At 48.8% G+C, this 12,509-nt stretch overlaps 1 protein-coding gene across 1 annotated transcript; it reads right to left on the reverse strand.

The window, feature by feature from the left end:
• Positions 1 to 5,045: 5,045 nt before the first annotated feature.
• LHFPL4 (LHFPL tetraspan subfamily member 4) lies at positions 5,046 to 10,869 on the reverse strand. Its single transcript, XM_060271021.1, has 3 exons — positions 10,638 to 10,869; positions 5,670 to 5,686; positions 5,046 to 5,054 (listed from the first exon to the last, which is right to left on the reverse strand). Exons 1-3 carry the CDS (start codon positions 10,849 to 10,851, stop codon positions 5,046 to 5,048), a joined length of 240 nt encoding a protein of 79 aa, XP_060127004.1. The 5' UTR covers positions 10,852 to 10,869.
• Positions 10,870 to 12,509: the final 1,640 nt, after the last annotated feature.

Here is a 12,509-nt window from a genome sequence, read left to right on the forward strand (position 1 = left end):
TCCATTGCTCCGTGTCCGCTTCTCTGGAGCAGCAGAAAACAACCTTTCTCCCTCCTCTATATGGCATCCTTTTATATATTTGAACATGGCTATCATATCACCCCTTAACCTTCTATTCTCCAGGCGTCCAGAGGTCTGTGGGAAGCCCATAAGCAGGGCAAGAGTACAAGAACCTTCTCTCGCTCATGGTTCCTGTAACTGGTATTCAGAGAGACACTACCTCTGATACGGGACGTAATACACAGCCATCATCACTAAGCCGTCATGGATGTGTTTTACTTACTGATCCATAAGAGGGTCTCTCCTCTTATTCTACAATGACAAAGTGTGCTCCAGGAACCTTTGCTGAGGGCCTTTGTCAAAAACATTTTGGGAGTCCAAATATACGGTGTTAACTTCGACCCAGATGTTTGGACACATTAACACTCTCTTTGTGCCAGATTAAACATACCTTTTCTCCTAGGGTATCTGAGGGAATGTGATCACCATGCTTATTGCTGTGTCAGATGTATGCGTGTCGTATTTTACTGTGAAATTTGATGGCTGATTTTAGTTGTATGTGGAAGCAGCCTAGAGATGTTCTGTATTAGCAATAAATAAATCAAATTATTATTAGAATCAATAGAACAATAGACAATCTCAAATAATTCTAATAGGTTTAACGGTGCAGAAACCTCCCTCTGCAGAAGCCATGCCTATTCTTCATAAGCAAGGCTTATTCTTCCATAATATCCTCGATCATTTTATCTTTAAAAGCTACAGTGTATAGCACATGGGCAGATGTACTGCGCCTCCAGGATTCCCTTCAATGTACACCCTTCCCTTATTCACTCATCATGATGATTTTAGGATTAGGCTCTTAACATCTACAGATGCAAAGAAAACCCTTATGTACTGGTATACTTTTTCTTGCAGTCCCTGTCTCAATGCCAATTCATACAATCTAACTGCCATGACAAGAAAGGCTGAGTGGATCCATGCAGAATTCTCCGTGTGGTGAAGAAGCCAGTTCATTAAGTGGCTAATTGATTCCCATTGAGCGTGTTGCTGCTGAAATCTGGCTGAGTGGCGACAGCTGGTAAATGTAAATTAAAAATGGTGAACTGGGAGCTATACAGGCTCACATAACCTGCCCATGCACCAATTGTTTCACCCTTGTATAATGCCCGAGTGGTGATGGTGAGATTTTCTCAGCTAGCCTCTTTCAAAGACTGGCTCTGATCACCCATTCTTACATATTCCTAAGTGTTTCCTTGCAAATCCATAGTCTGCGACTGGTTAGATCCCCCTCCTCCCCACCTCCAAATCCCAAGGCAAAAAAACCCGAATAAATCGTGTTGCTCCCCAGTGACGCGACAGGGTTCTGATCCGATCCAATCCAGCTTGAATTTTTATGTTTTCCGGTTAAGGTTTTGTGAAACACTGTATCAAACTTTTTTTTTTTTGGTACTAAAATACAGATATATATTACAGCTACTGTATTCCCTTCTCCACCAATCTTGCCATTTCCGTCGATCCCATTCCTCACGCGCATGTCACGTAATCGGCGTAAGGGCACATCTCGCCCTCCCTGCCGCCCCCCCCCCCCAACATAGGGTAAACTTCATCTGGTGGCTGACTCAGTATGCTCACGAAACCTAGTGGCTTGGGGAATTGCAGGCTAACGCCGCTCCTTCGGTCCAAGCTACTAGATAACCTTTACCGATTATATTTTGGACTTTCCTAGAACGGCCGATGGGAAATTTGGGCTGAGAATATTAAGGGTGCATGTGCCTGGGCCTACATGGCTGGGCAAGCCTTTAATCTAGTTTGGCTCTGTCCCTCTCTCTCGCTGAGATTCCCTTATGTTGTGGAGAGCTGAGATTTAAAGGCCGATCGTATCAGTGTTTACTCAGAAGTCAGTTCTACGGAGCTCGGTGAAGTTTACTGCCCAATACATTGAGGCCTGTCACTTTAAAGAGTGGCGTCTGAAGGGCTAAATTCACACATATATATATTTGTGTCATTCCTCCCCTCATAATTTGGCTGCGGCTTTTCTGAGGTCATAGTTATGGAAGGGAGGATTGCTCTCCACAGAGGCTTGTCAAATGTCCTCGGGTGAGCCAGCCATTTCCTTTGGCACTTCTGCATAAACCACAATACTCGAGGGCTGGTTATTGGTGCACTTAAGCATAACAAGATGCAACAGCACAACCCTTTTGCTTCCCGTGTTGGCAATGTTTGAGTGGCCTCTTAAGTGTTAAATATTTGGCAAACATAAGTGACATGACCATGCGATGTCGTGCGCTACATCTCCCACACCGGTGAATCTTCCCTCTGTTTCTTATCGTGTTTCCCCACAGTGATTTGTTTAAAACTCTTGTTTTAATTTTAATTTTTAGCGGCTGGGTGGGGCGCGTCCAGTTGAGCTCATGGGTGCTGGGGTGGTTAACCCTCTCCTCCGATGTCATTTTTTCTGATGAATATCGACACACCCACCCCCTTACAAAAGCTTCAAATTACTATAGGAAAGGGGGTAAAAGGCGTATTCCCCCAGCGGGACAAAAAACACCTTTGGAGGGAGGAATTGTCACCAGGAAAATAGTATTGGGGAAAGAGTTAGCCGTCCGCTAGAGCCACAGTCATAACTTGTTTCGATCCTGGTTGCTATTAAATAGCTGGAGATCCATTCACAGGCTTCCTGCTGTCCTTTCCTAACCCTCACCCCCAACCCCTGGCCCTTCATTGCCCACCAGCTTTTTGAGCCCATGCACTCCTTCCTACATGCTCTTTTTGCTTGTTTCCAACTGGGTCCCTCATGCCACTAATTCAGGCCCGGCCCTAACATTAGGCAAGGTGATGCAGCCTTCCCCAAGCAGCAGATCTTGGGAGCACCGTTACAGGGCAGGCAAAAAGTCGATTGTTTTATCTTTTTTCACTACTACGCAGGGTGCCATTTTGGATTTTCTTAGGCCCTCCCTCTAGACTTTTTTCTTTGATTTTTAAAATCCAGCCTCCTTTTCTTCTCGCCTTCCTCTTGACCCTCTTGCCCAAAGCAGATTCTTTCTGCTTCTTCAGGCCCTCGGTTCTTTGTGAGGCTGCTCTAATCTCGCTTCACGGCCCTACAGGCTCCTTATCACGTCAATAGCTGCTGCTGGTGGGCTGTGTGAAAGGAAGGGGCCGGGGGGGGGGGGCTTTTGCACAGGCTGAAATGGCTTGTCCGTCCATGTCACCACCCGGGGACCCCTCTTTGGCTCGCGAGGCAGGGTTTGGCTTCGGCCTGCTCTCTGCGGGTCCCTCTTCCTGGTAGGTTTGAGGCCTAGCTCTGCCCTGAAGCCTGCTTCCACTTCAGCCAGCGAGAGGCATGGAGGTGCATTTTATAGTTCTTCAATGGCTACGCTGGACAGGGCAAGAATAGCTGCACCGGTGGAACTACCTCTCCATTCAGCTCAAACCGCAGGGACTGGGTTAGCTGCTACACTGATGTCTGGATGGTGGGGACAGCGGGTGGGGGCACAGTTGTCCGAACATCTAAGAAGACCTATTTCTGTCCTAGTCTTCAGCTGCCACCGAGAGCGGGGGGGGGGGGGGAATGTGAATGGAGGCTCACAGTCAGGGCCGGCTCTACGTAGACCCCCGGTGGCGCGGTGCACCAGGGCACCGGGCCGGTAGGCTGGGCGCCGCGCGGAAACCATGCTGCGCCCTGCGAGGGCAGGGGCGCTGGAGCGATCTCCACCCCTCAGCGCCACGGCGCGCGACCTGCCCAAGACTGCCCTGCTCACAGTTCTGGTGGGGGGGTGTTGTGAGGTTGTTTGCTGGCATTACAACGCAGAATACCAATACCAGAGCGGGGTGGGGTGGGGTGGGGGGTTTGGGCACTAATTCCTGCAGCCAGAAATTCCTCCCTGCCTATGGGATTATATCCCGAGTTAGGGGAGCTGAAATTCTGCTCTGACCCACTTCCTGCTTTGCCTCGCCCTCCCGAGTTGTAATATTGGTTCCAGCCAGGGAAGTAAAGCATTGCCCCCCCGCCCCAAGCAGACACCATGTTCGAGGAAAATGCTCTTTGGCACGAACCTCAGAACTCAACTGGAAAGGTGCCGACCCTGCTGGCAAGCAAGAGGGGAGTTTTGCTTCCCACCCTTGCTGCCACTGGCTGCGAACCCCTTCCACCTCTCGCTCTCCTGGCCCAAGGGTTACATTCAGTGTTAAGAGGAGTCACCCTACAGGCGGAGATGTCGTCGCACCCCACGACGGCGGCTGGAGAGAGAAGCCAGCTAGCCAACCCCAAATTCCCCCACCCCACCCCAGTCCCCCCCTTCGGCGGCACCCTTCGTGGTACGGCTGCATTACCTGGGCAGAATGAGTGGAGAATGCAAAAGTTTTCTGGTGGCTGAAATCCCCAAAGGGATACGGGGTGGGGATTCGGGCTCACCTTACCCTGTTCAGAGACAATTTAAATTTACATGTACAAGTATCAAATGGGCCAGTCTCAGGCGCCGGGCGGCCCCCTGTGGGCCGGAGGGCAGGCAAAGTTGCTGAAAGGTTTAAAATGGAGAAAGACTTGGCAAGGAGGTGGCCCTGGCAGAGTCTGTTGCAGCAGTAGCGTCTTGGCACCAGTTCTTGGTTGGTTCTTGGGAAGGAGGGTACCGGGAAACGCCCTGGAAGCTTTTCCCGGAAAGGCTGGGATCCCTTTGAAAAGAACGCGTTAAAAAGTCCCAGGGGCGTAACTTCTTTGAAACACCAGGTCAGAGTGCGTGCATCGCCTCGTCCCCCGAAGTGGTAGGTTTGGGGTAAGGTTAGGGGTACCAGTGTCACACTCTCCTCCATCGGCAGCCAATCAGCAGAGGGGGCAGAGGCCAAAGCTGGCAAATCATGAGGGATGGACATGTCTCCGGAAGTGGCACGCAGGTGAGGTCTGCAGATTCTGAGGCTTCGAGTTGGACGTTTCCCCCCCATTGGCAGCAGCGAAGGAAAGGCAGTGAGGGAGGTGGGGAGGGAGGAGGAAGGATGAGAGAGTTCAATCCAGATACCAACGAGAGAAGGGCCCTCCTCCCTCTTCTACATTATATCCTCTGCGGGGGAGAAAACACAAGAATGTCACCAATATAAACAAGACTGCACAAAAGCCGGCAATAGGAGTGCTGTATGGACTCTTGCTTGGGGCGGGCGGTGGAGAGAACAGCTAAAATTCTGCATCCCAACAATTTTAAAAAGCTCTGGGTGACTTCAGGATCCCCCCAGCAGCTGTCGTTGGGCCATAACTGGACTTCGTGGGCTCCGTGAAACCCATGGGGCTGCCTCAGACGGTCCTTGGTCCATCCTATCCGGCCTGGTATAGTCTTTACCCCGGGGCTGGTTCACATTCTGAGCACTGTATGTGTGCAGATGGCCTGGGGAACAGGGCTTGCAGCAACACAAAGAGCCCGCGAATCTGCCTACCTGTAACTCGCATTTCCCCAGACAAAGAGGAGAGGGGTAGACGTGTGAGACAGCATGGAACATAAATGTGTGTCCGTACACTCAACTCTTGCACTCTCGCTCTCATTCTCTTAAGACAAAAAGTGGGGTAGTCTCCTCCTAACACAGTACAGATATGTGGACAGGGACATGACAGAACTAGGCTAGGCCTCCACTAACAGGTGTAGCACAGACTAGGCCGTGAGGCCACACTGACACACAGAACTTACCGCAGTGCCAACAAAATCTGTTGAAAATATAAAAAGAGAAGGTTAGGGTTGAGCTCTGGCTTCCAGGGGTTCCCTAGCAGACTTATTTCATCACTCAAAAGCTTCCTCGGCTGCTCTGATTGCCTTATGGGGTGTGACGGAGCAATTGTCACAAGAAGCACCCCTTGGATGCTCTGCAACTTTCAGCCTAATCATGGGCTATAAATGTTCAGAAACAGGCACCATTGAGTTCAATGGGATTTTCAGTTTATTATTATTATTATTATTACTATTACTACTTCCACTCTGTTTTAAATAATTCTGCCGTTTGTGTTTTAGTGTTGAGGCTTTCTGTTTCTGTTTTATTACTTATTATTAAGATTAATTTAATTTTTCATTTGGGAATACTTTTCTGGGGGAGACTTTATTCTGCTCTATAACTCCAGCACGGAAGTGTGCAGCTATTCCTTAAAAAAAAAAAAAGCAGGGGGACAGCAGAAAGGACATCACCTGTCTTCCTGCTGCTGCAGCAATATTTATTTTTCTTTTCTCCCTTGCCCCATGGCATGTGAGGTTGGACAAAGGTTGCCAGCTCTTCCAACCAGCTCTTGCAAGCCCTGCCTTTAAAAGCCACTTGATCTGCTGGAGAAGCAGCCTTGCAAATTATTGCTGGCTTATTGCTGATAAACGCTTGGGAATAAGAAGTCAGCTGCAAAGCTAGCGAACAAAGGAAAGGATATGGGGCTGCTTAATTTGGATTGGGAAAGGGTTATCTCCCACTTGGACTACTGCAATGCGCTCTACGTGGGGCTACCATTGAAGGTGACCCGGAAACTGCTATTAATCCAGAATGTGGCAGCTAGACTAGTGACTGGGAGTGGCCGCCAGGACCACATAACACCGGTCCTGAGAGATCTACACTGGCTCCCAGTACGTTTCCGAGCACAATTCAAAGTGTTGGTACTGACCTTTAAAGCCCTAAATGGCCTCGCTCCTGTATACCTGAAGGAGCGTCTCCACCCCCATCATTCAGCCCGGACACTGAGATCCAGCACCGAGGGCCTTCTGGCAGTTCCCTCATTGCGAGAAGTGAGGTTACAAGGAACCAGACAGGGCCTTCTCGGTAGCGGCACCTGCCCTGCGGAACGCCCTTCCATCAGATGTCAAGGCAATAAGCAACTATTTTACTTTTAAAAGACAACTGAAGGCGGCCCTGTTTAGGGAAGTTTTTAATATTTGATGCTGTACTGTTTTTAATATTTGGTTGGAAGCCGCCCAGAGTGGCTAGGGAAACCCAGCCAGATGGGCGGGGTATAAATAATAAATTGTTGTTGTTGTTGTTGTTGTGACTATAATGTGGCTTATTCATCCCTTGTTTGAAAAAGACCTGGGGAAGGTAATTGTTCTTGGCAGCCATCACTGTGGGGCCACAGAGGACAGGGCCGAGGAGTGGCGGGTTGCTGCAGGATCAGGACAAGTGTGCACGAGGAATATTTTGCTTTTTCTCTCTGTGCATCAACAAAAAGCAGGGATTTGCTTGGCTCGCGGTTCCCTCCCAGCATCACTGAGTGCTGCTCAAGCACTTGGGTTCCGGCTGGCGAGACTGCCTTGTCTTGATTCGAACAGATGGACCAAGCCCGGAGGCCAGGAGATTTATTATGATTAATTACATTTCCAATTAGGCACCTTCGGTTTCCCTGGCTTCCACCCAAGCCTCGGCAAGGCCAGGGGAAGCAGAAGCAGAAACAGAAGGTGGCCGCTGTTTTCCCTCCATGGCCTAAAGGACGCAGAGTGGCAGAGGCAGAACCATGGAGCTGGAATGCACCTTGGTCCAAAAGTGGAGGGTTTAAAGAGCACAAATGGTCTGTGTGTGAGAGAGAGATCCTAAGTCTGTATATAGCGATGGGGAAGTCCGTCGATTTCAGTTTCTCGATTTTCTCTAGTCTTAATTGAGATCTCACATTTCCACATCAGTTTGTTATATATATAAATCAGGGCCGGATTTAGGTTTGATGAGGCCCTAAGCTACTGAAGGTAATGGGGCCCTTTATATGTCCAGCTGCCCTTTGTCAACAACAAATTGTCACTGGTTTTTTGTGTTGAATATATGCTATAGCAGGGGGAATCAACCCTGAGTGCTCATTGGAAGGACAGATCGTGAAGCTGAGGCTCCAATACTTTGGCCACCTCATGAGAAGAGAAGAATCCTTGGAAAAGACCCTGATGTTGGGAAAGATTGAGGGCACAAGGAGAAGGGGACGACAGAGGATGAGATGATTGGACAGTGTTCTCGAAGCTACGAACATGAGTCTGACCAAACTGCGGGAGGCAGTGGAAGACAGGAGTGCCTGGAGTGCTATGGTCCATGGGGTCACGAGTCGGACACGACTAACCAACTAACCAACAACAACAAGCAGGGGTACCCAAACTAAGGCCCGTGGGCCGGATGCGGCCCAATCACCTTCTAAATCCGGCCTGCGGACGGTCCGGGAATCAGCATGGTTTTACATGAGTAGAATGTGTCCTTTTATTTAAAATGCATCTCTGGGTTATTTGTGGGGCCTGCCTGGTGCTTTTACATGAGTAGAATGTGCGCTTTTATTTAAAATGCATCTCTGGGTTATTTGTGGGGCATAGGAATTCGTTCATATTTTTTTTCAAAATATAGTCCGGCCCCCCACAAGGTCTGAAGGACAGTGGGCCGGCCCCCTGCTGAAAAAGTTTGCCGACCCCTGTGCTGTAGGGTAATTTATGGACCTAATAGGTATCTAAAGCCATTTGCCACCATTGCTGCATGTGGGTTTTATTTTATTTGTTTTTTAACTTATATTTTGGAAATGTACATCCAGGTTTTTCTCCCTTAAATTTTTTTTTGGGGGGGCCCAATAGAGTGGGGCCCTAAGCTATAGCTTGTTTAGCATATATGCAAATCTGGCACTGATACAAATACAGTCGTACCTTGGATCCCGAACGCCTTGCGACTCGAACGTTTTAGCTCCCGAATGCCGCAAACCCGGAACTGAGTGTTTCCGGTTTGCAAACCTTCTTTGGGAGCCGAATGTCTGACGCGGCTTATGCAGCTTCCGATTGAGTGCAAGAAAGCTCCTGCAGCCGATCGGAAGCCACGCTCCTTGGTTTCGGAAGTTGAACAGATTTTCCAGAATGGATCCTGTTCGGCAACCGAGGTACGGCTGTAACAAAAACTCAAAAGCATTTTAGCAAGGGTTTTCTCCTAATACACACGTTTGTATACAGTTTTACAACTGTGCACACGTTTTTGCAAAGCGTTTTTGCCTTGTAATGCATTTCTAAAGGGTTATTTTCAGAAATATGTGCATTTTATGCATGCTTCACATTTTTGTAAATGTAATAGAGCACCTTCTCCTGCCGTTCCAGCCCTTGCAGCAGTTACTTCCTTGGGAAGTGGGAACAGCATTGGATGAAAATGAAAGTTAGTCTGGCCTTCATCATGAAGGGGTGTGTGTGTGTGTCAGCATTAGGCAAACTCAGCCCTCCAGCTGTTTTGGGACTACAACTCCCATCATCCCTAGCTAACAGGACCAGTGGTCAGGGATGATGGGAGTTGTAGTCCCAAAACTTCTGGAGGGCCGAGTTTGCCTTTGATGTTCCACATGTCGCTGAACTACAACTCCCACCATCCCCGAACGCTGGCCATACTTGCTGTGGCTCAGCAACATTTGGAGGGCCAAAGGTTTCCCAAATCTGGTATATATAATGAACTGCTTCTGTTTGGTGTAAAAAGCATTTCACTTATTGAAGGCACACTTTAATCTGCTATATGCATGATAAAATAAAATCATGCAGCACAGTTCTCTGATCTGAACAGATTGCACATCCTAAACAAACATGCCTCTGGTTTCCTCCATGTAGGTCTCCTTCTGCTTATGGGGAGGGGCAATGAGGGGTGCAACTCCTGAAATCCACCCCCTTGCTAGTGTGTATTGGGTGGGTTGTTCTCTTCAGACACCCTGATGCCTTTTGAGATTCCACAAACTACCCCTGGGCTGTCTTTAAAATCATCTATAGCCATGGGAGCAAGAAGGGTGTTCCTTAAAAAATTAGCAAAATTCTTGGCATGCTGAATTCTGTGCTAGATATCAATTTGCAAACTTGCAAAGAAAACGGCATGCAACAACTTCTGCCAACCTGATGAGGTGGATAGGGAACCCTCGCGAGCACCAGGTTTTGCGAGATTGGTCATGTGGCAGGGTGAGGATGATGCCCTTCTTGGACCAGGGATGGAGAAGGCTTGTGCCCTTCCTCACCTCTTTGGACTGTGCTACACCAGAGCATAAAGGTGAACTTAGAGAAGTTATTTCTCAGGAAAGGTAGGCTCTCTCTATCTAAGGGCAGCCCAACCGTTCATAGCAAGTGGGCCGCAAGAGTACGTCTACACACAACTCGTGGGCCGCACCCTGCCCTTACCTTCCAAGTCCCGGACTGCAGAATCCGGGACCGGCAGCCGTGTAACACCGGAAGTTGCATCGACGTAACTTCCGGTGTCGCTTTGCCCTTCTATGGGCACCAAAAATGGCCACCGCGGACACCGGAAGTCGCGTCTATGCACTTCCGGACATGCGTAGATGCGACTTTTGAAGCCGGCGGCGGCCATTTTTGGTGCCCATAGAAGGGCAAATTGGAAAGAAAAAAAATGGCCGCCGGCAGGAGAAAATAACAGAGAAAAACGGGAGACGAAGTGATAACGGGGGACCACCGGGAAAAGGTAAGTAAAAACGGGGGTTTCCCGGGGAAAACGGGGTACTTGGCAGCTATGATGCCTTGTCACTCTCCCACTTCCTCCTAAAAGCTGGGGAAGCCCTAACTATGCTTTGGGAAGGAGGCAGGAGGACTCAGAGCCCTCCCACCTCCTTTCCAAAGCTCTACCTCCCGATATCTGCTTCATGGCTTGAGGTGGGCAAGCAGAAGCTCTGCTGCATCACAGAGGGGCACAGGGAGGCTGGCACTCACCTTTGTTCTCTGTTTTGAGCTCCTCGTGAAGCAGGTCGTTCTGCCGGTTGCCGAGGACAAAGGCCAGGAAGGAGAGGATGAGGGCATTCAAGATGCCAATGATGGCTAGGATGTAAGCCCAGCGCACGGAGCAGTCGCCCAGCGAGTACTTGCCCGTCTTCTCCCCGCACATGTCCCTGACGGTCTCTGAATCCCAGCCATCTGGGAATATCATGCAGCCCAGCACCAGGCAGAGAGCTGGATGGAACAAAGAAATAAACGGGGTGGGGGGTGGGGGTGGGGGTGGGGGAAGGCATGTGGTTAACACAACAGGAGGGCTGAAATCAATCGCTCTGCTTTGCAGTCTGGAAAGGAGCAGGGACCTTTCTGTAAGACGTATAACGGGTATATATACAGGTAGGATTCCCCCACAAACCATGTTCCAAGGAGTTCGGTGCTTACCCAGGTTTGGTTCCCCTTCATACAAGGAGGTTGCAGGAGGCTTTTTCAGCATTTTGCAACGTTTGTGTTTATTTGCAAATATACAGGCTGGGTGTGACGACCCGGGTCCCACTCTACCTTACTATCACTGCGACACAGGAATCCAGAGGGGAAAACACCCACCCTCTTCTCCTGCCGCCTCAAAAATAAACCCCTTTTCCTGATGGGTTTCTAAGTAAGGAGAGCCTTCCAGCCTACGTGGCCTGGTACCTTAAGAAACTCTAGGCTGTCCCCCAGGAATAACCTCTTGCCTCCTGTAAAGGGTCTCCCTCAGTTGGATTCCCCCACTGTAGAAGTTTGCCCTAGGCACTCTGGCAACTTCTTGGCACCTCAGGTTACCCTTCTAAGCCTCCTCCGTGTAACTTCAGGACACAAACCACCACCTCCCTGCCTGAGGTGAGTTTGGCCCTCTCTTGAGTCACCACGGCTGTGAGTCCTGGTACCTCGCTGGAAAAATACAAACGGACCTCTTGTTGGCAAAAACAGAGATGAAGTTTTATTGTGTTAAAAACATAAGTGATTCTTTAACGTGTCATTTATTAATTAGCTTTGTTCCAGTTGTACAAAATAAACTCAGTCAAACATTTAACTTTAAGTTTTCCTAGCCTCTTAACTGTCTTCATACAAGCCACCACATAACATCACACCACACCTTCCTCCCTCTCCCTCCTAACTCACCAAACCGACTCTCCCTCCCTTCAAACCTGGCACAGTCCCGCCCCCATCAGAGTTCTATGCCAGTCAGGCTGGAGGTGGGTTAACTCTTTGCCAGCCGGGCAGAAATAAACATTTTAAAAGTGCTTCAATTTGTCACATATCTCCCCCACCACAAAGACATTGCGTCGGCTTGCTCTTAACTAACTAGAGCAATGCCAAAGCAATGGGCTTGGGGTTAAAAATACTTCAATGCATTCTATAACATTCATATTACAAAGTCAACTAAATTAACATCTCATAAACTTGTACACAGATAAACCATGTTTGGCATGTGTCAGACTATAATGCCTAAGCACAAATGTTCTGCTAGGGTTATCACCGTTTCATATAATCATTTGCACCATTCTATACCTCTCAAAAATACCTGGATAAAGCGTCCGCTATGATGTTTTCCTTCCCACTTATGTGCTTACCCTGTGTCTATTTTATAAGTTGCTAGGCTGGTCCTCCCTGGTATGTTTGAGAAGATCTGAGCAAACTGAGCAAGGACTAATTTTAACTGCTCCTTTTGCTCTGGGGTCAGACCTTCGTCGAATGACACCTCTGCTAGAGTTGTGCCCTTACTTAGCTCTCCCCACCCAGTTAAATGAATTCCTTGGGTCATCTTCCCCTTTACTTGTAACACCAACTTATTTCTGTCAAAATAAGGCTTAAGTAAATTTACATGAAAGTTTT

The sequence above is a fragment of the Zootoca vivipara genome, chromosome 2 (assembly GCF_963506605.1).
Source record: "Zootoca vivipara chromosome 2, rZooViv1.1, whole genome shotgun sequence".
In the NCBI taxonomy this organism is placed as follows: Eukaryota; Metazoa; Chordata; class Lepidosauria; order Squamata; family Lacertidae; genus Zootoca; species Zootoca vivipara.